This window comes from Jaculus jaculus, chromosome 9, assembly GCF_020740685.1.
Source record: "Jaculus jaculus isolate mJacJac1 chromosome 9, mJacJac1.mat.Y.cur, whole genome shotgun sequence".
NCBI lineage: Eukaryota > Metazoa > Chordata > Mammalia > Rodentia > Dipodidae > Jaculus > Jaculus jaculus.
Window position 1 is genome coordinate 120,301,199 of NC_059110.1, and position 27,103 is coordinate 120,328,301.

A 27,103-nucleotide genomic window follows, 5' to 3' on the forward strand; every position below is an offset into this window, starting at 1 on the left:
CCTTAGAAGGCAGTGGAGGAGCCGGGCCGGCCTGCGCCCTCTCGCCCGCCGCCCCGCACCCTCTCCCTGCTCCGCGTGCCCCGCGCCCTGCCCTGCCCTGCCCACGCCGCCCACCCGAGACAAAGAGGAGAGAAAGTTTGCGCGGGGGAGCGGCGCAGGTGAGGAGGAGGAGGAGGGGCGTGCCCGCCCCGCGCCACCGCATCCCGCCGCCGGCCGAGGCCGCCCGGCCCCGCCGAGCCCCTCGCGCGCCATGGGCGCCGCGGCCCGCAGCCTGCGGCTCGCGCTCGGCCTCCTGCTGCTGGCGACGCTGCCGCGCCCGGCCGACGCCTGCAGCTGCTCCCCGGTGCACCCGCAACAGGCATTTTGCAATGCAGACGTAGGTAAGCGGCGCGGCCCGTCTCCCCCGGCCCCCCCATGCCCGCCACCCCCTCCCCGCCTCTCCGCGCGCGCAGCTGGCTCGGGGACCCGGGGCTCCCCTGGCCATCCTGCAAGTGGACTCCCCGAGCGCACTTTCTCCCTCCGCCCTCCCGGCTCTCCCTTTCTCTCCCTGTCCGTGCCCAGATGCTTTGGCGACCTCAGAATTCCACCGAGATTCCGCCACAGCAGCTCTGGCCCCAGAAAAGGGAAGCCAGGGCACGCTTGGGTGTTGGCAGGAGGCCTCCCCGGGATGCCAGCGCAGGGGGGCAGGGAGTTGGGGACACGCCGGGGAGGGGTGACTAGAGGGCCGGGGACCCCGGGAAGAAACTTCCACAGGTGAGGTGGGGGCGGGCTGGGGAAGTCATTTAGTGGCTCACGCATTAAGGCAACGCCGGATGGAAGTCCCCTACCCAGGTCCCAGGGGCTCAAAATGATTCGGAAGAAAGGCTGGTAGGGTGCCCAGCCTGGCAGAAGATCCCTCAAACAGAGCCTGGCAGGGACCAGGGCCCTGAATATAAGCTGCTGGTGACTTCCCCCCATCACCTAATGTCTACAAAACATAGGTTTGGTTGGAGGGGGCTGGGGAAGGGAGATGGTGTGACTGCTTAAACTGCCCAACAAAATGTTACCCTGCGGACTCCTTGGTGGACACTGGCTAGCCAGATAGGAGGGCACAGTTACTGTGGTCAGGGGAGAGCCACAGTAATGGGAGAGTCCACTAAGAAGGGAGCCCAAGGTGGCCTCCCATGCCTAGTGCTGGGCAAGTTCAAGCGCCCAGCAGGTGGCCCTCTGCCCTGTGCTCCACCCTCCACTATGATTTTTGCAGCAGTGTTTGGGGCCAAATGTGCCCAGGGACCTCCCTCTCCCACCCACTCTGAACCCATGATGAAGGCAGGGTTCCTCTGGCTGTCAGCCATGCCCTCCCCTGTACCACTTCCCAGAACCTCTTCCCTGGTAGCTCTTTGGAGGGGTTTCAGCTGCTGCTATCTGTGGGGCCACGTGGCTCAGGCCACCTGGGTGAAGGGTGGGGTGTTGTAGTTTCGTACACTGTGATTTGGAGGAAATGAGGTCTTTTGTCCTTTGCCTTTGGTATTCAGCAAAATTTGGGGGTTAACAGGCGTGCTTTGCAGTGGGGAAGCCATGGGCGGATGTCCTAGGGGTTATCCTATGGGAGTACAAGCCCTTTGTGGAGAGGACCCACTTGTGGCCAACAAGTGTGGGGGTCCTAGGAGGAAAGCAGTGTGCAGGACTTGGGGACTTGGTTCACAGGGGTTGAGTGGGAAGGAGCTGGCCTGGGACATCCCAGCTGTGAGGCGGAATGCCTACGCAGCCACTTTTGTCCTTGCCCAGTTATAAGCTGAGGCAGTCCTGAGCTCGGAGCTGCTCCGGTCTGGTTTGGATCAAGGCTAGCAGCTCAGCAGTTCCTGTAGAACTCTCCTCTGCCTAGATTTCTGGACACTGATGTCCCAAGGATTGTATCAAAAACACTGTATCACCATGAAACCAAAACTTTTTACCCATCCCAGGGCAGAAGCCCAATCCCGTGCTACAGTGGTACCACAAACCCCTCCACATCTGTGTCCTGTGGCTTCTGTAACACATGACCACAACCGGGTCGCTTAAAACAACAGAACCTAAGGTCTCACAGTCAGGAGCCCAGAAATCTGAAATCCAGATGTCAGCAGGGCTGGGTCCTTCGCAAGGATCTGAGAGCGGGTTTGTCCCAAGCCTTTCTCCCACCTTCTGAGGTTGCTGGCACTGCGGGATGTTCTTGGGGTAGAGACGCACCCCTCCCACTTCTTCCTGTGTCGTCTTTCACATGGCTGTGTGCATATGTGGGCACCCATGCCAACTCCCTCTTCTCATAAAGACACCAGCCGTTGGATTTAGGGTCTGCCGTCATCCAGTATGATCTCATTTTGACTTGATTACATCAGCCAAGACCCTGTTTCCAAGTAGAGTGGTATTCACAGGTTCAGGCTTGTGAATTTGGGGGGGGGGGGGGGCACTGTTGAGCCCAGGACAGCCAGATAGCCCTGTTTTGGTCCCTCGTCATCCCTCCTGTGATTGACCAATGGGGCTAAAAAAGGGCACACATCCCCGGGTAAGTCCCTGCCGTGAACCCACCGTGGTAGCGATGGCCTGATCCCTAGGGTTCTATTCTCCTTGAAGTGGCACAGACTGGTGACTCGCTCTGCAGAGCCGCCTTCCTCTTCTGGGAACAGAGTTGTCCATTGCTCGTGTCTGCGTTTCTTTGCAGATACAGACGATCTGGCCAGCCCTAGGCTTCTATAGTTTTTCAAAGCCCCTCAGGAGATTAATATGCAGCCAGAAAGGGTATACGCTGGGGGGTCATGACGGTTGGCTCTTTCTGTGGCTACCGGCTGGACACCGTCTTGCTAACTGGCTCAGTGTCTAAATACTGGGCAGTTGGTGTGAGAAGCAGGCAGATTCCTCTCTGCCCACTTAAGGATTTCTGAGAGGGTCCCTCTTGTAATGCAGGGTTGGAACCCTGGTTGGCAAAGAGAATTTGCTTTGGCATTGCGACATTCAGGATGGGAAGGGTGAGAAGGCCTGACCCACTCACTCCTGGAAGGTCGAGGTCCCCGTCCTTCCCAGGACGGTCAGGACAAACAGGAAGCGTTTGTGACTCTGGCCAGGCACTGCGCACAGGTGCTGCTGGACCTCTCACCTAACAGGATCCTTCCCTACCAACAGCAGGCCCGCACAGCAGTGGGAATCTGGCTCGCCACTCGCGCAGTACCATGCGTGAAGCCTGGCATCGCGGAGCCAGCTGCACTACTTGGCAGAGCCTGGCCACTTCGCCTGCTTTCTGAAATCAAATAAATCTGAAGCTTTCTGGCCCCAGGTGCCATGCCCAAAGCCACCTTGCTCCTACCGCCAGCTCCCTCTCCAGAAACCTTTTCTGCAAACCTCCTATGGGTCTCCTGTCACTGGTAGACAGAGACCCATGGTTAAGGCCCAAAGGGACAGCTGCTAGGACCCAGGGAGAACAGGCTAAAGGGGTCCTGTCTTTTACACAGCCCGGTGGGCCCCATGTACACAGTGATGGGAGCCAGGCAGGTAGGAGCCTCCCCCCCCCCAGAAAATATGCAGCAAACTGTCACTAAAGGTTCTGTCTTTGCTCAAGTAAAAAAACAAAGCACCGCCAGGCCTTGTGTGCTGAGTAATAGATGGGCGGCGCTCTGAAGGAATGGTTAGCAAGCAGGTGCACACGCATGTTTGTACATCCTTGTTCTCAGATTGGGCTGGTCTGTTTCCATTCCAGAGTGGTTAGCTCTGCCCCAGGGGATGTAAGGGAGCCGTGGAGAGTCACTGTCTTTGTCAAACACTGGGGCAGGGCACAGTGGAAATGGTTTAAAGATGGACAGTCAGGGCGAGCAAGTGAGCAAAGACCTCCTGCCGTCCAATACCAGTGAACGCTCTAGTCAGATTCAGGGCAGTTTGGGTGAATAAGTGCGGCAGTCAGGTTCACATTGCTGGTAGAAATCACCCAACCAAGAGCAGCTTCTGGGAAAAAGAGGTTTATTTTGGCTTACAGGCTTGATGGGAAGCTCCATGGCCAATATACGGTGGACAATAGCAACAGGAGAGTGTGCCAAACACTGGCAAGGGATCACTGGCTATAACACCCATAAGCCCGCCCCCAACAATACACCCCCTCCATGTGTCATTAATTCCCAAATCTCCATCAGCTGGGAACCTAGCATTTAGAACACCTGAGTTTATGGGGGACACCTGAATCCAACCACAATAAGTAACTTAAATGATAACCTTCCCAAATAGCCAAAATTAAAGCAAGTGTTTAGCAACTTGAAATGCATTTGCAGGTTGCAAAGAGACACGTTGTAATGATGGTTGGGAAGGGGGTGATGGCCTGGGGCTGAGGGGGATGGGACTGGGGTGCCTTGGCTCCGTTTTGGGCAGTGTCTCCAGATGGATATCTTCATTGAGGGGAGGGACTGGAACCTGGGTCACTGGCAGCTCCCAGTGTAGGACGGGAGGTATGGCTGGTGCTAGACGTGAGCTATCCCTGCCTGTGAGCTCGGCTCGGCTTGGCTCAGGCCTCCCGAATGTGTCTCAGCTGGAGGAGTGGCCACTTTAGATGGGCTACTTCCTGCCTCCCCACACACACACTCAGCTGGACAGCCAGGTGGGTCTCAGTGGTGAGTCCAGATCCACTGGTAACGCCTGAGCACATGGGGAGCAGACATGCAGCCACCCTGGTCCTGGTGGGGGACTGCCGATACCATGCCCAAAGCTGCAGGTGGACCTCAAAGGTTGGAACACACCTGAGAGATGTGTTCCAGGGATCCAGAGAGCTGGAAGGGTGGAAGAAAAGAAACAGTGGGAGAAATACCAAGCACAAAAGAAGACAGAAAGCAAAATAAGGGGCAGGCAGTCTGGCAAAGGTAGGAGGAATGAAGAGTGCTATGAACTTTTCTCCCCCATTGGATCTTTTTGTTGTTGTGTTTCGAGGTCGGGTCTCACTCTGGCCCAGACTGACCTGCAATTCACTCTGTAGTCTCAGGCTGGCCTCAAACTCCTACCTCTACCTCCCAGGTGCTGGGTTTAAAGGCCCGTGCCACCACACCTGACTCCACTGTGGATCTTGACTCAGCTGTTTGCCTTGGACACTCCTTCCACCCGTGTGTGTGTATGTGTGTGTGTGTCACACACACGCATGCACATGCTTGCATGCAAGAGTGAGGGACCAAGCAGTCCCGTGACAAGGATGCTCTTTCTCCAGAGGGAAGGTCAGGACTGAGAAATGGAGCTTAGGAAGCATGACAAGCCCCGGGCATGGCTAAGTGCGTCCTTGGCGGTGGCAGGGTGGGTATCAGCAGAGGGTCTGGTCTGGGCAGAGGGTGCAGAAGGAGAAGGCCCAGGGTGTCTGCACTCCATCCCAACGTCCCACAGCAAGTGGTCTCTGAGGACAAGCTAGGGAGTGGTGGCCAGAAGCAGCAGGGCCTTTGGGGAAAGGCAGATGCCTGGATTTAGTGGAGCCTCAAGACCTATGTTCGGGGAGTTGGAAGTTTTTGAGACTGTCCAGGAGATTGAGCAGTGGCCTCCGAGGTGCTGTCCCAAGGCAAGTTTGGCAACAGAAAATGTTACACGTAGTATATGCCTTGAGAGTTACACTCTCCTGTGACCTTTCACAAAGACCTACTGAGCGAGAATGCTTTGGCTTGTTGCTGGGTCTAAGAACAACGCAGGCTGTGAATGCCGTGGGTATTGGGGAAAGCCAGCAGGTGCCAGGTGGAAAGGGGGTGAGGGATGAGGGCAGGAGGTGAACTTTCAGTCTGAGGGATTGGCCAGGAGACTCAACATCTCAGAATAGCCTGGTGCTGTGTCCCAGAACTCCCCAGGCCTGGCCCCTGAGAGCCTGAGTTGGAATCCCTGCAGCCCACGCCCTGGTGTCTTGGCCTGGTGTCATTGGTTGCAGGGGCAGGAGTGGAGGGAGACAGTGCACACTCGTACACACACACACACACACACACACACACACACACACACACACGTGCTGCTTCCAGGCAGGCGTGTCCAGTGAGGACCATCAGGAAAGCTTTGGAGTCCCCATTGGATGCTCGCTGAGGCGTAGCCTTTACAGAGAGGGATCACAGCTGCGTATACTGACATCTATGCAGTAATGAGCCGGAAGGGGGGTCCATTGATGAACTTGGGATTGGAAATCTGGTGGTGTGTCTGTGTGTTAGGGGACATGGCTGTTACCAGATCATAAAAAGGGGTTTATGAACCCCAAAGGTTAGTCACTGCCATTTTAAAATGTTTTTATTTATTTATTGAAGAGAGAAGGAGAGAATAGGCACTCCAAGGCCTCCAGCCACTGCAAACGAATTCCAGATGCATGAGCCACCTTTTGCATCTGGCTTGTGTGGGTCCTGGGGAATCGAACCTGGGTCCTTTGGCTTTGCAGGGAAGTACCTTAACTGCTACCGAGCCATCCCTCCAGCCTGTCACTGCCATTTTAAAAGGAGCCTTTTAATGGGTTCTAAGTCTTCTGTTTCCTGCGCATATTTGCTCTGATCTGGAGCCTCTGGGGACAGACTGTATGTTGTTCTTGCTATATCTACACACGAAGAGGGACCAAGACAGGTCTGCAGTTAATACAGGGGGGAAGATGCTGCTAGTTGGCTGTGCGTCCTCCCGAAGATCTAGAAGGTTCTGCGGGTTGTCTCCTACATGTTTGCATGGGCATTCCCCTCAGACCCTGATCAGAGCTGGACGACACGCCTTGGTTGGGAGGACACAGACCCCAGCGCCACAAGGGCCTGGTGTTGCTGTGCGGTGTGGACACCTGCTTCCTGTGTGGCTCTTCTGGAAGGGGACAGGGAATGGCTGCGTGCTGACTGTACACATGGCGCTGTGGCCGGGGCTCTGGGAAATAAAAACGTCAGCCCCAGCGTTTGTCTTCAGAGAAGGAGGGCAGAGTGGGGCACCCTACACATCAGACATCGCCAGGCCTCACTTCTGACTGGACAGTCGCTGTGTGGCAGGATCACAGTAGAACCCTGGGCAGGCCTTTGGGGGGATCCTATCAGGTGAGCAAATCCTGCAGGTCAAGGCTCTGTGGGACTTGGGCAGGCTGTGTGGCCTCCGTGGAGGAGTACTGGAGGAGATAAGCTGCGGGGTGCCCGTGGGAGGGGAACAAGGCAGGAACCCTGTGGAGATATCTGGTGACCCAGTTAGCAGTGCCAGTCCTTGAACCAGGGAGGACTCAGGGTAGGAACAGTATGGGACACTTATATGTGGGCAGGCATGTGTGCCCAACCCTGGCCAGCTGGTGATGCAGGTCGAGGTCTTGCGAGTTGCTGGGCCTGAGTGAGGAGGGCCCAGCCGGTGCTTTAGCACACAGCCGAAAATGTTGGAGGAGCGGGGTTGTGGGGAAAAACAGGAAATGGAACGTGGATGGGAGGGGGAGCCAGCAGGGACAGGCATGGGCATTGACAGCAAGGTGGGATCAGAAGCCTGTCATGCCCCAGGCTGGTCTGTCACAGAGACCTGGGGCAGGAGCCTCTCTCTGCCTTTGGGGTGCCTATCTTTGAAATGGACACAGTAACTCCATCCCTATGGGGGTTGTGGGTGAAGAAGAAAATTCAGATGACATCCGCTTACGAGTGGAACTGCGCTGCAGGCTCACGGGCCACTGGCTCTTGCTGTGCCTGACGCGGAGCTGGACTTGTCCCTGAGGCCTTGCTAACCCCCAGTCAACGTTGGGATGCGGTTACCGCATAGCTAGGAGCAGCGCGAGACCTGGTGTCTTCCTGGTGCCTCCAGTGGGGAAGGCAGATAGCTGCCAGGGTGCTGGGAGGGAAACCAGGCTAACTGTGAAGGAAAGATGATGGTGACAGCAGGAGGAACAGCAGCCGCAGTGGCAGCTGGTGGCAAGTGCTGGAGGAATCGCACCCCCCTTTCCCTCTGCTCATTCAATCCGTTTTCATCATCACCCCCATTTTATATACCAGCAGATCGAATCCCAGGCTGATGAAGGAACATGCTTTGGGATTGTAGGTAGTAAACAGCTAAGTAGAAAGAGAATTTTTAAACAAGTGAAATATTTACAGGATGGGGCTAATTTTTTTTTTAAATTTATTTACTTATTTGAGAGTGAGAGAGGGAAAAAGAGGAAGATACAGAGAGAGAGGGGGAGAGAGAGAGAGAGAACTAGAGAGAGAGAACAGGCACATCAGTATCTGGCTTACATGGGGAGTCGAATCTGGGTCCTTAGGTTTCACAGGTAAGCACCTTCACCACTAAGCCAAGATGGTGCTAATTTGTGCCCATACTGGCATGGAAGGAATGGTGCCCAGGGGATCAGGCTGGGGCTCCACAGATGATAGATGGCATTTCCATGAAGGAGGTAGAAAGCCATGAGCAGAAGCCTCGTTCACAAGGGTTGCCCTCTTATTTGTTGGTAGAGAGCTAAATAAATTAAATCTTACAGTGAGTGGCTTATGACTTTTCTGTATGTCGAGATTCATATCTGTGACCCAGAAACAAGTCTGTCATTTCGACAAGCCCAGGTACCACTGCTGCCCCCACCTCTTGACAGTTGTCCGCTGTAGTGTGTGGGTTTAAAACACACCTACTTGGGGCTGGAGAGATGGCTTGATGGTTGAAGCACTTGTCTGCAAAGACTAATTGACCCAGATTCAGTTCCCCAGTTCCCATGTGAGGCTGGGTGCACAAAATGGTGAAATGTGTCTGGAGTTCTTTTGCATTGGCTAGAGGCCCTGATGTACCTATTCTCTCTGCCCCTCCCCACAAATACAAAAATACTAAAACACACATGCTCAAGGCTATGTTTAATGAGCATCAAGTAGACATCCAGGGCTGGAGAGATGGATCAGCAGTTAAGGTGCTTGCCTGCAAAGCCAAAGGGTCCCAGTTCGACTCTCCAGGACCCACGTAAGCCAAATACATAAGGTGTCACATACATCTTTGCAGTGGCTGGAAGCCCTGGCACACCTATTCTTTCTCTCTCTTCTCTCTCCCTCCCCCCCCCTTCTTTCTCTTTCTCAAAGAAATAAATAAAATATATTTTAAAAAAATACCAAAACACACATGCTCAGGGATATGTTTAGTGAGTAGCAAGCAGGCATATAGGGCTGGAGAGATGGCTTAGCGGTTAGGACGCTTGCCTGCAAAGCCAAAGGATCCTGGTTCAACTCTCCAGGACCTGCATAAGCCAGGTGCATAAGGTGACACATGAATCTGGAGTTTGTTTGCAGTGGCTGGAGGCCCTGGCACAACCATTGTCTGTCTGTCTCTGTCTCTGTCTCTCTTTCTCTCTCTCAAAGGAAGAAAGAAAGAAAATATATTTTAAAAATACTAAAGCACCCGTGCTCAGAGATATGTTTGATGAGCGTTGAGCAGACACCCAGGTTGAGGACAACTGAAGGTCAGGACCCATCATCAAGGAGCAGCCAGCCTCCCTCTTTGTCCTGGAAGAAGCCACTAATGACAATTCCCTGACTTTTAAAAAATATACTTTTATTTTTATTTGAGAGAGAGAAAAAAAAATGCTTGGGCCGGGGCCTCCAGCTGCTTCAAACAAACTCCAGATGCATGCTCCACCATGTGCATCTGGCTTATGTGGGTCCTGAGGAATCAAACCTGGATCCTTTGGCTTTGTAGCCACTTAGCCACTGAGCCAGCTCTTCATCCCATCCCTAGCTTTCTTTCTTTCTTTGTTTTTTCAAGGTAAAGTCTCACTCTAGTATATGTTTACCTGAGGCTCACTCTGTAGTCCCAGGCTGGCCTCAAACTCACAGTGATCCTCCTACCACTGCCTCCCAAGTGCTGGGATTAAAGGCCTGTGCCACCATGCCTGGACTTCCCCTGGCTTCTCTTCATGTACTTTTATTACTTCAGCAGCATAGACACATATACATGCATACTCATATGTTGGGAGATGGTTGGAAGAAGGGTTGGGAAATGGCTCAGTGGATAAATTGCTGGTTGGGAAAGCTGGGTATGATGCTGGGCGCTTGTAACTCCAGCCTTTCTGCTGTGAGAGGGGAGGCCGAGAGAGTCCCCAGAAGCCCAGGGGCAGCTGGTTTGACATGCGCAGCAGTGAACAAGAGACCCCACCTCAAAGTGGAAGGTGAGAGCTGATCAGAAGCTGTCCTCTGACTTCCTCATGCCACGTGTGAGTGTGCCCTCCCCAAAAGAGACAAAATAGTGCATATATGAAAAATCCTCTGTAAGGATGGCCTTCAAACTTCTAGGCTGTAAGATGAAGTGATTTTTTTAAAATCTTATATACTTATTTATTTTATTTGAAAGAAAGAGTGTGAGCCACAGTCTCTTGTTGCTGCAAACTAACTCCAGGCACATGTACCGCTTGTGTGTCTAGCTTTATGTGGGCACTGGGGAAATCAAACCTGGACCGGCAGGCTTTACAAACAAGCACCATTAACTGCTGAGCCATCTCCCCTAGCCTTCAAGGGTGGGTTATGATTTTTTTTTTTTGCTTATTTATATTTAGCTTATTTTCCTAAATTTTCTGTGATTGACATATACCAGTCATATAACTCTTCTAAAGGCATTTGTGCCAGGCGTGGTGGTGTATGCCTTTAATTCCAGCACATGGGAGACTGAGATAGGAGGATTGCTGTGAGTTCTAGGTCAGCCTAGGCTAAAGCGAGACCCTACCTCCAAAATAAAAAAAAATAAAAATAAGGCACTAGTGGGGCAGGGCTGTAACTCGGCGAAAGGGTGTGTGCTTAACATGCCTGAAGCCCTGGGTTCCAGCCCCACACTCCCCCAGTCCACACTTGGGATGGGAACACACAGAGGGAAGATGTTGTAGGATAGATGGTGAACGACTGACTCAGGAAGGAGCCACCTCACCCTGTCCTGGCTGCATGACTTTCCTTGGGTCTCAGAGGCATAAGTTATACCCTGGTGGCTTTATTGCTCCTTGAGACAATTATCTTTTTCTGCCTGGAACTTGGACTCTGCATTTTAGCTGAATTATTGGGACGTGATTTTCATGTCGTAAAGGTGTGCGCCTCAGTGTTTTTCAGTGGACTGCAAAAGTCCAGTATAGCCTTTGTCTAGAGCCCAGGTGGGCCTACCTGAGGCTTCCATGGTGGACTCTGGTCATGCCTTTTCCCAGAGACACCGGTCCCTCATTGTGTGCTTGGGACATGGTGCAGCAGAGTGTGCCCCAATCACAACTTGGCTCACACAAGGCATCTGGCCTCCTGAAACCTTCAGGGTCTCTCTCCAAGGTTGGCAAACTCTACCTACCACTGGGTGGATGACCTTTTGTTGTAAATAAAGTTTTATTAGGACTCAGCCGTGCCCACTAGAAATGCATTCCTATGGTTGTGCTGCGCTACCACAGAGTGGTTGAATGGGTGTCATTGGTACTGTTGAAGTCACTGACAGTCCTTGACAGAGAATTCTCTCTGATGCTGACCTCTGCAGCACAGTGTGGGCTGCTGGGTAAACGTGAGGCCGTAGAAGTCTCGCAGCTACCTGCTCTGTACTTCCCAGAAACAGGCAGGAAGACTGGAGCAAGGAGAAAAACCGTGGAGTGGTTTCCCAAGCTCTGAAACTGCGCTGAGCTCTCCCACACCTGTCTGGGTTCCAGAGCCCATGTGTGTGTTTGGGGAGGGGCAGGATGTCTTTGTGGCAAAAGCTCGGTTCTGTTTACATGATGTCCCACAGGGACACACACACACCCAGTAGGTCTTCATAGTTCGCATATGGCTTGGGTTGAGACTTTGTTTCTTTCTGATCTGTGCTTTCAGGCGGTGGGGGGGAGGGGGTGTGACTCTGGCTTCCTGGCATCCTGTCAGAGTTGGGCCACCTCCCAGAGATGTGACAGCCGGTTGGGACTGAAGCAGGGTTTGCTCGTGCCTCTTATTATCATAGAGGCCCAGGTGAGGACACAGACCAGCTGGTTCTCAGCTGAGGAAACACACTAGAGAAAACGGACAAAAGGACAGGTGTCTGGAGGAAAGGTGGCCTTTGAGCCACATGGGGCAGGCTGAGTGCCCACTCCGGGCTTCTCTGAACCGTGGTTTCCTTTTCAGCAGCAGGCTGATCTGCCTTACGGAATACCATGTCGTGGTGAAGAAGGTTGAAGTGTAAAATGCTAGTTCTAGAAGGTAGGCGTAAGACACCCAAGGGGATCCAGAGACCCAGAGGCGCCGACCCCACCTGCCTGCTTCTCGACGTCCTACACCCTGAATCATGTGCCTGGGCACCTGTGGCTTCTGTCCTGGAGCTGCTGGGACAAAAGGCCTACAGTGGGACCGGAGCAGGCACCTCCTTTCTTCATGCTCTGTGCGTAGCAATGCGAGGTGTACCTGGCTTCTGTCTGCTTAAGCTAGGGAGTGGAGGGAAGTCTGTGACTTGCCCAAGGTCGCCAGCAGAGTAGCAGTGCCAGGAATGCAAGGTCACCAGCAGACTGGCAGTGCCAGGAATCCAAGGAGTTGATCCTGGCTGGAAGCTGTGGAAACGACCTGGCTTCCAGCTTTGGATGCCAGTGTGCCATGTGGTGGGCCAGCAGCCTGGTGTGTCCTTGTGGAGGCCTGACGGCAAAGATGTTGTGTCTCAACCTGAGCAGTCTGAAGCTGTGGTGGGCGTGCTGGCAGAATCAATCAAGAGCTATAAAAATAAGCCTGTATCTGGGAGTTTTTCAGAGAGAAATAATGAAAGACATCTGTAAAGATTTGGCCACAAGGATACTCAGCCCCATCTCGCCTGTCTTTGGAACATGCTAAAAGTACCTACGCAGATAGCATCTAAGGTTGGTCACAGCACAGGATCAGATGCTCTGCAGGTGACAAGTAGAGTTGACATTATCTGTTCCTGGTACTGGGCTGGGCTCGGGGCCTCTTGCATGACAGGGAAGCACTCTGTCGACCGGTGAGCACACTCCCACTGTGTGCGTATGTACATGTGCACGCGTGCGTGTGTGCGTGTGTTCACACGCACATGTGTATATAGAGACGCGCATGCTTGTGGAGACCAGAGGAGACTGTCGGGTATCCCTCCTCTGTCACTCATCTACTTGTTTCCTTGACACCGATTCCTGAGCCCGGCAGGGCTCCCGTCTCCACTCCCCACAGGACGGCGGGTACAGATGTGGGTGGCCATGCTCGGCTACTGACAGGTACTAGGGAATCAAACCCGGGTAGTCTCAGGCCCTCTTTAGTGGCTCATGCTTGCACAGGAAGTGCTGTCATCCCGTTGAGCCATCTCTCCAGCCCCCAGTGTGGATGTTTTAAGTTGAAATGTAAAGTGTGGGTGCCCAAGGAAATCCTTCACAAGAGTATATCTTCTCACTTTCCTATAATGAGCTTGAATCACACATGTACTGTGTTTTTTTTTTTCTGTTAGCATTTGCTACAGTGTGGATCTAATCACAGGCAGCCATCAACCCACACCCTCCAGGCAGGTTGGCTTTGCCAAAGTGGCCCATGCAGTAGATATCATTTAACAAAGGAAATGTTTTTTATGGGGGGGGTTCTTTGTTTTATTTTTTTGAACTAGGGTCTCATGTAACCCTTGGCTGTTCGTGAACTCACTTGATTGACCGCCTGATCATCATGTGTCCACCTTCTGAGTGCTGGATTATAGGGTACGCCTCTGTGCCTAGCTTGGCAGTTTAGATTAATGCATTCTAGGAATGACCAAGGTGGTGTCAGGAAGGCTGGGCATAGCAGGAATGCCTTCATTCTAGAACAGACTTCAAGAGGGTGGTAGTGGAAGCTGGAGGTGGTAGATAGTTCTGGTCATGGTAAAAATGACACCACAGGGTTACTATGTTCTAGAACCCTCCATCCTAGAACTTTTCCCTTGCTAAAAAGGTTAGTATGGAACCAGCGGATGAGGATGGGGATTGGAAAACTTATTCAGGGCTATGCTCGTGAGGGTACGGAAGCAGTCAACAGAGAGACAAAGAAGATGGAATTTACTATGGGAATCTGTTCACACAGCTGTGGAGGCTGAGAACCCCCACGCTGCTGTCTGCAAGCTGGAGAACTGGCCAGCAGGCGGTGTGAGTCAGTCTGCGTCCAAGGACTGGAGCATAGGTGGATGGAAGGAGCGAGTTCTGGTGTGCAAAGGACCAAGGACCAGGAGCCCTGATGCCCAGGGACAGCACATGAATGTCCAAGCTCAAGCAAAGAGAGAATGCTCCCCTCTTTCGAACCCTCAATAATGTGGACAATGGCTGTCCTTATTGGGAGGATAGATCTAGACCAGACAGTCAGATTCATATGCTAACCTAGTCTAGAACCTTCTCCCAGCCATGTCCACAGGCCTGATAACCAGCTAGGTAGGCCATAAGTGAACCATCATAAGGGGTTGAGAAGACAGACCAGAAAAACAGAGAGAGCTAAAATGGAGTGCTGTCCCATGGGAATAACTCACATGCTGTCCTGGGGCAGGGGCCAGGGACCTCTTCTGAGACCCATTTAGCCAAGACAATCACCTTAGCTCCAGGCTCCACTGTCCTGAAACTATGTCCTCTGAGAGTCCCGCACCTCAACCCATCCCTGTTAGTCACTTTCCTCACCAGAGGAGACCCCGAGAGTCAGTTGCTATGAGCAAAGCCATCTTCCTCAAACTAAAAAGGTTCTCTGAAATCAGGAATGGAGAATTCCCCAGCCCTAGCTAGACACAAGGTCCAGTGAGTCCTTGCTCTAGGTGGATTCATGGGTGGACCAAGAGGCCAGGATGGATTCTTTCATTCTCTGGTTCCAGTCACATTCCCAGAGCTGTTGGAGAGTGGAGACGTTCCCTTGTGCCTGAGTCGGCCCAGTTGCTCACCATGTAGCAGAAGGGGCAGGAAGTATTGTCAGGTCCCAACCTGTAAGTGAGCCTTCTGTTCTTAATTTTTTTTTTGAGAGAGAGAGAGAAAGAAAGAAAGAGGCAGAGAGAGACAGAGAGAATGGGCACACCAGGGCCTCCAGCCAGTGCAAATGAACTCCAGATGCAAGCCCCCCGTGTGCATCTGGCTTACATGGGTCCTGGGGAATCGAGCCTGGGTCCTTAGGCTTCCCAGGCCAGCACTTTAACTGCTAAGCCATCTCTCTGCCCCCCCCCCCATTTTTTTTGAGGTAGGCTCTCACTGTAGCCCAGGCTGACCTGGAATTCACTATGTAGTCTCAGGGTGGCCTTGAACTCATGGCAGTCCTACCTCTGCCTTCCAAGTGCTGGAATTAAAGGCGTGCGCCACCATGCCTGGCAAGCATGCTGACAGGTGGGGTGAGAGGACCACCCTGAGGAGATCATGGTGCTGCCGTGCTGGGGTGGGAGGACATTGTCCACGCAGTGGCTGTGACCACGAAGGTTTCCATAGTGTGTGACCTCCATAGTGGACATCATCCTAAACAGTCACCTTCAAAAGCCCCTGCTCAGGGCCCTGGCCATGTGAGCTGAATCTCCAGAATTGGTCTCTCACCTCTCTAGCTGTCCCTGACCTCATCCCTGCCGTGACATCACAGCACAACAGCTCTGCTGTTCCCATGGCAATGGCCTGCCATAGTCAACCAGCTGGGGCAGAAACTGGGCTGCTGGCCAAGGTGGGGAGCAAGTGATTCCAGCTAACCTGGGTCTGTGATCCCTGAGACTCCATAGGGCCCACCTCAGGGCAGGATTCTGGTGTCTGCCCCTTCTCTGTTGTGAGGGTGGGTCCTGTCTGGGCCCAGTTTTGGGGGGTGAGGGGGACACCTGTCCTGGCTCTATGTCTGGAGGCTGATGTGAGAGTCCCAGCCTCACAGAGCCCTCTGTAGACAGTTTGATAAAGACAGGAGGAAAGAAGTGGAGGGTGAAAGTGGGGGAGAATAGGGTTATTCTGGGGATGGAGAGAGGTCATGATACAGTAAGAGCAGTTGCTGCTTTGGGGACCAACCTGGAGGGGTCAGATAAGTAGATGGTGAGCATGTCCACATGTTTAATGAGGTGTCCTGACCCTAGGGTTGGAGAGCAGCCTGCCACAGGGCCTGTCTTTGGAGGCTGATGGGTCGCCTACCCCCAGTACTCCACACCGGCTGCCCAGCCACCTAGACTGTCTAGCACCCACCCAGTCCCAGAGAGACACTGGGGAGATGGTAAAGTGTACAGATTCATAGCCCCACCCCCAGGATTCCTGGGAAATAACTCCTGTGGGGCTTGTCCAGAACCCTCATTCTACTCTGACCTCACGCGGGTGGGTGGTGAGGGGGGGATTCTGTCTCTGCCGGTCTAAACCCCCGCTCAGTGGTGTTAAGAGCCACCCGTGTGTGACTCAGTTGAGCAAGGATGTGGCAGAGACCAGGCTCTGGAAAACACTGGGTGTCACAGACTATAGATTAGAGGCTGAATGGAGAGAAATGGGGTTAAAAGCATTTCTAACATCTGGTTTTACCTGGGCTTGGCTTGGATGCCTCCAGTGATGGGCGTCCCACTACCTACCCAATGATTTCAAGACAGCCCTGTAGAAAGCGCGTCCTTCACCTGGCCAAACCTCAGCCTTCCCTGTAATGTGTCCTTGGTGGTCTCGCTCAGTCATCTGGAGACGCACACAGTAAGTACCATCCTCCCCGCATGGCTGGCCGAGCATCTGGGTGGTCCTCAAGGTGAAGGGCATGGCTGTCATCACCCTGCTTCACAGGGGAGGAGACTGAGGCGGTGGCACAAAGCCCCTTGCCCTGGGGGCACATAGCTGGCCTGGAGTCCATCCGGCTCTGCAGGGGTCTTTGCCTCACCCACCCCCACTCGCGCCTAGTTCCTTAGGACAGATATCTTGCCACTGACCCCTGAGTTCTGTGTGTGCAACGCCTCCTCCCTTCCTGACCTCTTTCTCCTTTTCCAGAACCTTCTGGGAAGAAAGTCTTCAGCAGTTTCTCCCTTGTTCTTCTCTCAAGGTTTCCTTACTTAGGTCTTACACATTTCTCATCCAGTTTATTCCTAATTACCTCAGTACTTTCACTGGGCTTTCGAGATGATTATCTGTGACATTGTCACACTGCCCATTTCCAGAGCACAGGCACTACTTACCTTGTCAGTCACAGACGACTTCTGCCAGTCAGCTCACAGCACCTGGCGTTGGCTGTTGCCTTTCCATCTCCAAGGCTGAGCCTCCCTGTGAGCGAGGTGCCATCCTTAGAGTGACATCCCACAGGACATCTCATCTGAAGGTGCGGCATCTGCCCTCGGAGGAGGCGGGCGGGCGGGCCTCCCCACGCCACCTGCTTCTCTCTGGTCTGGGACTCTTCGGGTGAACTCTGGCTAGCACCGGGCTGCATGCTTCTGTGAGTGCAGGTGGAGACCACTGATGCTCCTGAGAGGCTCCTGATAGCCCACGGGGCTCTTCCTGGCCATGGCTCATAGCCACAGGTAGCACTTTGGTGGCCCGCCATTGTGCTATGTGCTCATTGTTGGATTTGGTAAGATTTAGATGTGTTCCTGTTACATTTTGGCCTACCAGGCTTGGCCAGATATGGGCGCTGTTGAAAACCTTCTGAGCTGAATGTTGGTGGGTTATTACACTGGGGAGGCTGAGGCCGGAGGATCGCAAGTTTCAGGCCAGCCTGGGCTACAAAGTAAGATCCTTTCTCAACAGACCAACATGAGTGTTGTATATTAGAACCAGCCAGCTGAGATTTGAAAGCTCAGTTTCCTGACACAGGCCACAGGCTCACTCTGCCCTGCTTATACACATATGTCAGACAGTTGCCAAACTTATTCCTGTGGGCACCTGGCCACAGTGGTTTAGGGAGACAGATTATTGTCAGAAAGGTGCAGGTTATGGCCAACAGGGAGGATGCAGGAAGCTGCAGGAAATTAACTTACTAAGCCCAAGTTACATTCTGGGGCCACTTAGTTTAGGGAAACCCTATTCTATGCTCCTTAAAAGCCCTTGAGAGGTTCATTGTCATCCCAAAGGCAACCTTGAGGGTCGCTTTTGTCTTTTTCAAGGAAGGGTCTTTTTCTAGTTCAGGTTGACCTGAAACTTTTTCTGTAGCCCACTTTCTCTCATACATCAATCCTCCTACCTCAGCCTCCTGAGCTGTGGGATTAAAGGTGCACGCCACCACACCTGGCTCAGAAGGTTGCTTTTGTTATGAGAGAGAGAGAATGCGAATGAATTGGCATGCCAGGACCTCCAGCCACTGCCGTTGAACTCCAGACAAGTGTGCCACCTTGGGTGTATGCATGACCTTGCGTATGCATCACTGTATGCATCTGGCTTACATGGGATCTGGGGAGTCGAATATGGGTCCTTAGGCTTTGCAGGCATGCGCCTTAACCACTGAGCCATCTCTCCAGCCCAGAAGGTTGCTTTTTAAAGGTCAAACCATATTTGAGGCATGCTCATAAGACAGAAGAATGTCTGACTTTATGTATGATGTTGGAAGAAAGATGTTGGAATTTCCTGTAATTCTTCCCTCCAACCAACTAGTTTATTCTGTCTTTGTATGTTTCAAAGAAATGCTGCTGGCTGTCCTGAGTCTGTAGGCTATTGGAGAGAGGGGAAGAGCTGTTGTGTCGGGATGTCCCAGGCATGGGGGCAGGACAGGGCTGGGGGTATGGGGTGGAAGACCAAGGAGTGGCATGTCCACCCCATACAGAACTTATAAGGGTAGAGGTAGGCATTAGTGGTGGAGCCTCGTACACAGTGCTCCTGGACAGATAAGACAGGGAATCTGATGGCAGGCTGCCTAAAAGCTCACCAGCCTGTAACCTGATGTCCCTGGTTGGTAGACAGAGCACACCCCTGTCCCTGTCCTGCATGCTAGGGTAAAAATCCCACTGGGGTGGGGTCTTGCATCCTGTGCTTTACTAGAGACTCAGTTGTGTGTGCTGCAGGTGGCTAGGACAGCATCTGGGACTTGTAGGTGAAGGCAAAGGGCGGGCGAGCAGGGTATTGTAGGCTAGGTCCGTGAGAAGAGGCTGCCTACAGGGTGGGGAAGGTTTTGGGGAGGGGCACAGTTATGGGGTGGGACAGGGATCTGGCCCAGGATACCTGGGATCCCAGGTCAAGTTGAGGGAGGAGGACAGAGATACAATGGCCTCCACAGGTCTACAGACCAGTCCCATCAAGCCCCATGTGCACCTTCTGAGGGAGACCTGGCTTAACACTACCTGGCTAGTCTGCAACTTGGGGTGAATGCTGACAAAATGTGAGCCAAAGAGGAAGGGTAGTTCAGTCGATGAACTTAGAGGCAGTGCAGTGTTCCAGATAACCCTAACTCAGAAAGCACTGAGGCATTCACCAGAAGTCCAAGTCAGACAGCCCAGGTCAGAGCCCACTTGTGCTATGGAAGGAGCTTCCAGCTCTGTCCTCCCTGTCCTGCAGGGAGGCAGGAGCAGGGCTCTGCCTGCTGGGATTTGAGGCCTTGCTGCATAATGCATGAGCTCAGAGCTTTAGGCAAGTAACATAACCTCTCTTGATCTCGACTTCCCCACAGTTGGAGCTGAAGATGGGGTAATCTTGAGATGGGGGTGAGCGGGTAGTGTGAGTGTCAGGAAGCCACACAAGCCTGTGGTCAGCCTGGCTTCCTGGTTATCAGTGCTGGGAGGGGTCAGTGCTGGATGGACCTAGCGTGCAGCTCTGCGTGGATCACCCTCAGATCATGCAGTTCTGGGTTCAAGCTGAGGTGAGTGTGTGAGGCCAGTGGAAGCCCAAGTGGAGATGGCACCTTACAGAGGCCGGGTCATGGCTAAGGGCTGAGAAAGACATCCGGGTCACGCCAATGTCCCTGGAGGTAGTAGTGCTTGCTGCTATTGACCTGTGTCTCGGTTGGGATGTGTCTTCTGAGGAGCTAACTATTTGGTATCTACTTGTGAAGCGGGCCACCATGGTAACTGGGTTGGGAGGGGACCAGCAAGTGGAGGCCTGACTGCCACTGCTTAGCTGTGCAGTCTTCCCCACAGTAACCAGAGTGGGCAGGCTGGAGCTCCTGGGCATAGACATTGTTTGCATGGTGCCTTGTCAAGTAGGTAGCATCGTGGCTCTCTTGTACGAACATGGCAGTATCTACACGGGTCATCTGCAGGGCCCAGCATCCTGCTACTGAGACCCAGGCCCGTCTGGTATGAGCATCTGTTCTGGGCTCTGCATATGGAATGAGGTTGTCCCTCGTGGTCCCCGCTTTCACTAGGATTAGCAATGGACACTCCCTGCCTGCTGCTCAGAGGCAGCGGGGTCTCCTTTGAGGTGACAGGAGCAGAGGGCTCCTTCACGTGGGGCTCCCTTGTTCTTGGGGTTTGGGGTGAGTGCAGATACTCTGAAGCGGTCAGAGCAGCTGTTTGGGTGTGGCTGCCACAGGCTAGCGAGCCCCACATGTCGGGGTCAGAGCTGCAGAAAGCTAGAGCGAATGGGCCCCATGTCTGTAGTGCTTGGGGGCGAGGCTCTGGGGCTGTCTCGAGGCCAGCCTGGCCTCCCGGTGCCTTTCTGTTTACTGCCCCAGGGTGGTTTCTGTCGGGAAGGGGGCCGTGGTGTCCGTGAAGGAGCTGGCATGCTCTGAGGGGCCAGGGACAACATGAGGGGGCAGAAGCGCCTCACAAGGACCTGAGTGGCAAGAGGATATTGAGTAGGATAAAGGGTTATGGGGGTCCTGCCTAGTCCAGAATGTTCTGCCCAGCAGAGTGACAAGGACACCGCATGAGACCCCAGTCAGAAGTGTGCCTGTTGTCTTCGGCAGGTGTCCTGTCCAAGGGCACCTTGCAGCCCCAGGCACCTGGAGGAAGAGCAGGCCAGACCTCAGGGAAAGGGATGATGCCGTGGGGCTCCGAGCCACTGAGCAAGTGCTTCTCTCCAGACATCTTGGGCTTGGCCCGGCCCAGTGACCTTCCACGCCAGCATTCGCCTAAGTCCAAGTGGGACCCTGTCCTCTGGCCACAAGCTGGCATTGGGCTGTGGGGCACAGGGGAGAGCAGACAGGTGCCAAGGCTGTGACAGACACTAGCACACAGCTGGTGGTTGTCACGGGGATATGAAGTCCTGAACGATGGAGCTGGCTATAACTTGCCAAACTTTATCCCAAAGACCTCTGCCCAAGGGTAGGGATCAAAGCCTGAGCTGGTGACCCAGGGCCATTCCTAGTGGTAGGAAAAGCTCAGGTTTTGGTATATGAGATCCCAGATTCAAACCCAGCTCCTGTGGGAGCTGAGAATGTTATTCAGCTGCTCTGAGGGCCTATTTCTTTCTCCTTTCACTTTTTTTTTTTTTTTTTGCATGTGCATGTATGAGGGATGTGTGAATGCGTGTGGGCACACACGTATTGTGGATGAGCAAGCTTGTGGAGGCCGGAGATTCATGTCGGATGTCTACCTTGATTAGTCTCCACCTTATTTATGGAGACTGAATCTTTTCTCTGAACCCAGAGTTCATAAATTAGCCAGTCAGTTCATTCAGGGGATCCTCCTGCCTCTGCCTCCTAAATACTGGGATGGCGCGGCTGCACCCCTGTGTCCAGAATTCACATGGGTGCTGGAAGACCCAGGCTTAGGCACTCATGTTTGTACTGCACTTAGTGCAGCGACCTACCCGCTCCCAGCCAGGAGTTTACTCTTCTTTTGCTCTCATGATTCCATTTTTCCTGGCCACAAATGTCGGGGTGGACTGCCGGGTCATAAGAAGTCTGTGTTTGCTATTAAAGAAACTGCCAGGCCTTTCCAAAGCACCTGATCTCACCCACACTCACAGTCAGGGTTTTTGAGCTCTGCTGTCTCCACACACTTTAATCAGAGCCAACCTCGTGGGCATGAGGCCGAAGCTGGCTGCAGCTTCCCTCAGCCTTTCCCTGGTGGATGTTGCTCTTGGCCATCTTTCTACGTGCCATCTCAGCCACACATCTGCCTTGTTTGGCAAGTTATCTTTTTGGTTCTTTTGTCCGTTTGTCAGCAGGATGGTTTGTCGTCATGCATACACTTGTTTAAATAGTCTGGATTGGGGTCTCTTCTTGGATAGACAATCTTCAAGCATGGTTTATCACTTACACTGGTTTTCATTTCATTTATGGTGACTGTTGAAGGACACAGGTCTTAACTTCGATGACACTGGTTCGTCAGTTTCTTCTCTCATTGCTTGGGTCCTTAGTGTTTCGTCTAAGAACTCTTTGCCCAAGTCATTAAGGCTTATGATCCTTTGTGAGTTAATTTTTGTATATGATGTAAGGAGAGGGTCTAAATTATTCTTCTCCTCCTCCTCTTCCTTCTCTCTCTCTCTCTCTCTCTCTCTCTCTTTTGGCAAGTAGATAACCAACTGTCGTGGAACCACTTGTTGAAAAAAAAAAATCAAAGAACAAAGGCCAAAATTCTATTCACCCCCCACACTGAATTACTGTCATCTTTAATGAAAGTCTCAACAACCCCCGTGTTGAATGCTCTGAATTTCTCCCATTCTTTCTTCTTTCCCATCATGGTGATTGGCAGGCTGCTGGAATATAGTATTAGCCACTGTTATTAGTATGTGATTTAAATTTCCAGGTCTGATTTACCAAGGACCTCTCACTAGAACATATAGGTCCATGCCAGTGATAGTATGACCCAGCCATGACTGGTCAGAGACCCCACTGTCTTCCTCTTGCCGTCTGACCTGGCTCAAGTGTTCCCACCATGCCTCACTTCCCGTCTTTGAACCATGGGTGATGACAGCTCCTTACCTCTCAGGGTTTCTATCAAAAAATTTTTTATCTATATTGGGTATGATGATGTGTGTCTGTAGCCCCAACAGTTGGGAGGCTGAGGCAGAAAGACTGCAAGTTCAAGGCTGATCTGGGCTGATAGTAAAATCCTGTCTCCACAAGGAACTTCAGTAGATATCCAATGCTCAGAGAGGGGAGGCCTGTGCCAGAGTGTTAGCTACAGTGTGGGTCTGAGGCAGTGTCACTTTCTGATTGTTGTGACTGCATTTGGCTCAGGCTGCTTAGCTTAGTGACACAGGAATTGAAAGAAAGGGCAGGGCAGGGCAGTGGAGAACTGTCCACATGGACACAGTGTCCAGGAAGCAGCTGCCGCCTCCATCAGCTCCAAGTGATAAGAAACACGGGTCTGGCCCCCTCTGGGGGAGCACACTTCCACCTCAACCTCAGGGAAGGCCAGACAAAAGCATAGGCCTTCCTGATGCCACAGGGACCTGCAGGGTCTTCTGACAATCTTACAAGAGAGAGCTAGGCACCATGATGAGAAATGTCACACCCATGTCTTCTCTCTGTTTGATCTGAGCACCACACGCACCTCAGTGCACACCACTGCTCACATGAACATGCGTACAGAGGAAATGCGCCCATCCACACTAGCCCCTGCCCATACACCCCGTCCTACAGATTCCTCCCTCCCTGGCTCATGCCTGTACTCACGCACAAACAGGTCTCTCCTCCGAGGCCAGGCTTCCTCCTTGCACCTGACCCACCTCAGTCCTAACCATGCTTCCTGGGCTGGGGATCCTCAGTGTCAGCCCTGTTAGCATTTCATGCCAGATCATTCTTGGTTATCAGGGTCACCGTGTGGACTGTGGGATATTTAGCAATATCTGTGACCTGTCCCCAGCCACAGGTGGGTAGCACCTCCTCCTCCCAGTTATAATGACAAAAATTGTCAGGCACTGCCAGATGTCCCCTGGGAAGCACAGCCTCGCCCTGTGAAATACAGTTTCCCCACAGGCTCTTATCAGAGGCACATAGCACCGTGTCCAGGAGTCAGGGAATGGGCTCTTGTGGGCAGAGGTCTGAGGGAGGCCTGGAGGGCACACTTTGAATGTATCCCTGCCCTGAGATTCTCATGTGCCCTTGTCTCCAGGGCCTTGCACACTTACCTCCAGCTGCTCCCGAAAACCACGTGTGACCTCCTGCTAGATTTGGGGGTTTGCTGTGAAACCATTCTTGTCTCAGTGGCCTCCCGGGTCCCCGGCCCTGCAACCCGTGCTTCTGGCTATAGCCGCCTTTCCCAGCCGCTGAAAGCTGCGTCACAAACCTCCCTGGGCTCCAGCGAGGCATGGAGAAAGCTGCTGAGCTGAGCGCCGCCTCAGGTGAGGAAGCCTTAGCTTTGAGGCCGAAGCCCACGTTGCTGCAAGTTAGGGACAAGGGCGACGTCACTCTGAAGCAGTGGAAAACTCGGCAGCTGGAGCACCTGACAGAGGAATTGAAAGCAGAGTTGCAGGAGGCCCGGCTGCAGCAAGTCAGAGACCTGGAGCGCCTCTACCTGGCCCGTCTGCTGGACGAGGCGGCAGGGCGGCGGGCCGTGGGAAATGACCTTGACTTGGAGGAGCCCGTCCACCGAGGAACAGCAAGATCCCTGAGGACTAAGGAGAGACAAAGAATAGCTATGAGAGAAGAGAGGGCCCACAGAGAAGAGCCATCCAGGCAACAAGCCTGGCACCCCAAGTCTCGGAAGAAAGCGGCAGGCTCAGAGCGACGAGCCTCCAAAGCCCGGGGCTCGAACCCCTCTGAGAAGGTCAGAGGGAAGCGGGCGCCTCTGAGCAAGACTGGTGGCGGCTACCAACCTGTGGGCCCTCGAATGGGCAGAGGGACAGACCTGGCAAAGCTGAACCCACTCTTAGCTGGCTCAGGAGAAACTAAGTACAAGGAGGAAGCACAGAAGGAAGCAGCCCGGGAGGGGAGGAGACAGGTAGGGAAGGGAACCTCGCATTTGCTTCAAGACCCGAACCACAGCTCCAGCAGCCAGAGTTCACAGGGCAAAGTAAGTAACCAAGAAGAGCTGTGGCCCCCCGACTCCCCCTACAAACAGGGGTCTGCATCCCCGGGGTCTCTACGCAAACCTGGGGACAAGAATCAGTTGCAAAGGGAGATCGAGTCTGCCTTCGAAGAGCTGTTCAATACCAACAGAAAGCTGAAGAAACACCTCAGCTTGCATCTGGAACAGAGGCTCAAGGTGGACCAAACCCCTGATGAGCAGCAGAGTGTGTCAGAGCTGCAAGGACAGGGCAGTGACCCGCTGAGGGAGGAGAACGTAGGAGAGACAGACACAGCACCTGCCGAGGAGACCGGGAGGTCCCTGGAAGCAGAGGTCTCCAAAAAATGGTCCGAGAACAATTTGAAGCAGTTGCTAAGTGAGACTGAGTACCCCAGATACCAACAGATGTCCAAGTGCACCTTGAAGAGGGAATGCCTGACGCCCATAGCCGAAATGGACATTCCCAGCAACGAAGAGGACTTGCTGTCGCTGAACCCCGAGACAGGATGTGAGCCCCCCAAAGTGACCTCGCTGGCGGAGGAAACCCTTGAGCCCCACCTGCAGAAACAGGTGGACCTATCAGACTGGGTGGCTTCGAGGCTGAAGCAGAAGACTGAGCTGGAGCAGAGAAGGCAAAAGGCTCTGTTGGGGCTGACGGAACACCCAGACATGAGCCTGGAAATCCACTACAAGGCCGAGCTGGAGGAAGAGCGCAAGGCACGCAGGAAGATGCGGCTGGCGCTTCTGAAGTCCTACCCCACGGGCACGCAGAGCCTGGATCGGAGTTCCGAGCTCAGAACCACCTCCCTCCTGGACAGCGACCTCCTCCAAGAGGAGGACAAGCAGAATCAGATGATCCGTGACCTTCAGCAGCAGATTTTAGAAAAAAACAACTTACACAAGCAGTTTCTGGAAAAAGCCAGGAAACGCTTGCAAGAGTTTCAGAACTCATTTTAAAGGCGAGTTCCACCCACGAGAAATACATCCCTGATGGACGCTTTTCCCTATACCAGACTTGTGTCTCTTAAGTGTGTATGCGCCATCTCTATAGAAATCTTTAAGGTCTCTCTGAAATCATGTCATCCAACATCCCATGCATGCTCCTTTCTGCACAAACAAAAGTAGAACCCCTGTGGAGGGTCCAGGGAGTGGGGTCCAGTCTGCATAGTACAGACAGTCTCCCGGAGGGGCGTCTGTCTTTATGTGCTGTGGGTATGCATGAAAACGCCAGGTAAAATCATATCTTGAGATGGTTGACTTGAATAAACACTGGACTTTCAGGAGCATTCGAGGTCAGGCTGGCACAGTTTCAAAAGATTTATCATTTTTTGTTTAGCCACTGTCTGAGACGTTTTGACAAGAGAAATGGCTCTAAAACCTCTCTTAGCCTTTAAAATAGCAATGCTAACATTAACAGTGCACCCCTTAAAACATTTCTTTTAGCCTTCATACGGTGGAGCAGATAACCCCAGTGCTTCCTTCTGGGGCTGGTACTGATGATGGGACCTGGGTGCTCAGCTAGACCCAGCAGCCACATAGGCACAGACACCCACACTGGGTAGATTGTCCCTTTTGCCAGTTGCAGACCTAGGGACTGTGACAGAGGACAGCAAACTTTTCCTGCGAAGAGCCTAATAAATAGCTTTTCCAGCCATACAACCTTTGGCCATTGCTCAGCACCCCTCCTGCTCAGGACGCTGCCATGGAAGGGCTGGGGGTGTAACTCTAGCCGACAGAGTGCTTGCCTAACACGCATGAGGTCCTAGGTTCAACCCCTGGCAGGAATGTGTGGAAATGAGTTGAGGGTTGGCCAGGATCCAAGTCTTGATTGATAAGAATAAGCGGTGGCTGGGTATGGCCATTGGACCAAAGTTTGTTCATTCACCTTGGGGATTAGTATAATTTCTGAGCCTCCTGCCCTGCTCCCCCTCCCTCCTTCCATCCCTTCTTTCCTTCCATGTTTCTCAGAGGCCTTGACTTGGATCAACCATCTTTGGTCCATGACACGCCGGTAATATTGACCCCTGAGTGGCCGTATTTATCTGTACTGTGTATGCAATCTAATGAACACCTCTGAGTCCACCACTTGGACCCAAGATCTGGAAAATGTGCTAAAACCAGGTGTTCTGCCCATGTGAGAATTTTCTCTTAAAAAAATTTTTTTTTTTTTCAAGCAGAGAGAGACAGAGAGAAGGAGAGAGACTGGGCACCCCAGGGCCTCCAGCTGCTGTAAATGAGCTCCAGATGCATATACCACTGTGCATCTGGCTTTACATGGGCATTGGAGAGTCAAACTGGGGTTGTTAGGCTTTGCAGGCAGGCTCCTTAAGTGCTCCCTAATTTCCTGTTCTGAATCCCCACCTCCTCCTCAGACCTGCACCTGCTGATCTGGGGACTCTGCCCTCTTCTCTATCGTGGATATGTTAAGCATTATGGTGGATAGTTTTCCCGGGGGGGGGGGTGCTGAGTGTTATTTTAAAAAGTTATCAGTCTTTCC

General features: G+C 53.0%; 2 protein-coding genes across 2 annotated transcripts in view; both read left to right on the forward strand.

The window, feature by feature from the left end:
* The first annotated feature begins 250 nt into the window (after positions 1–250).
* Positions 251–27,103, forward strand: part of Timp2 (TIMP metallopeptidase inhibitor 2) — a 54,768-nt gene continuing 27,915 nt past the window's right edge. The window contains exon 1 of the mRNA XM_045158772.1: positions 251–380. Within this exon, the coding sequence (XP_045014707.1) occupies positions 251–380 (130 nt within the window). The remainder of the gene's footprint in view (positions 381–27,103) is intronic.
* On the forward strand, positions 19,939–25,563 carry Cep295nl (CEP295 N-terminal like). Its single transcript, XM_012948137.2, has 2 exons — positions 19,939–20,004; positions 23,851–25,563. Exons 1-2 carry the CDS (start codon positions 19,939–19,941, stop codon positions 25,561–25,563), a joined length of 1,779 nt encoding a protein of 592 aa, XP_012803591.2.

What these genes read in the sequence shown, in the direction of transcription:
- Cep295nl (XM_012948137.2), top strand. Translation starts at nt 19,939, where the DNA reads ATGGCAGTATCTACACGGGTCATCTGCAGGGCCCAGCATCCTGCTACT. An exon ending in CTGAGACCCAGGCCCGTCTG is followed by an intron (nt 20,005 to 23,850) that starts GTATGAGCATCT and finishes TTCTGGCTATAG; the next exon opens with CCGCCTTTCCCAGCCGCTGA.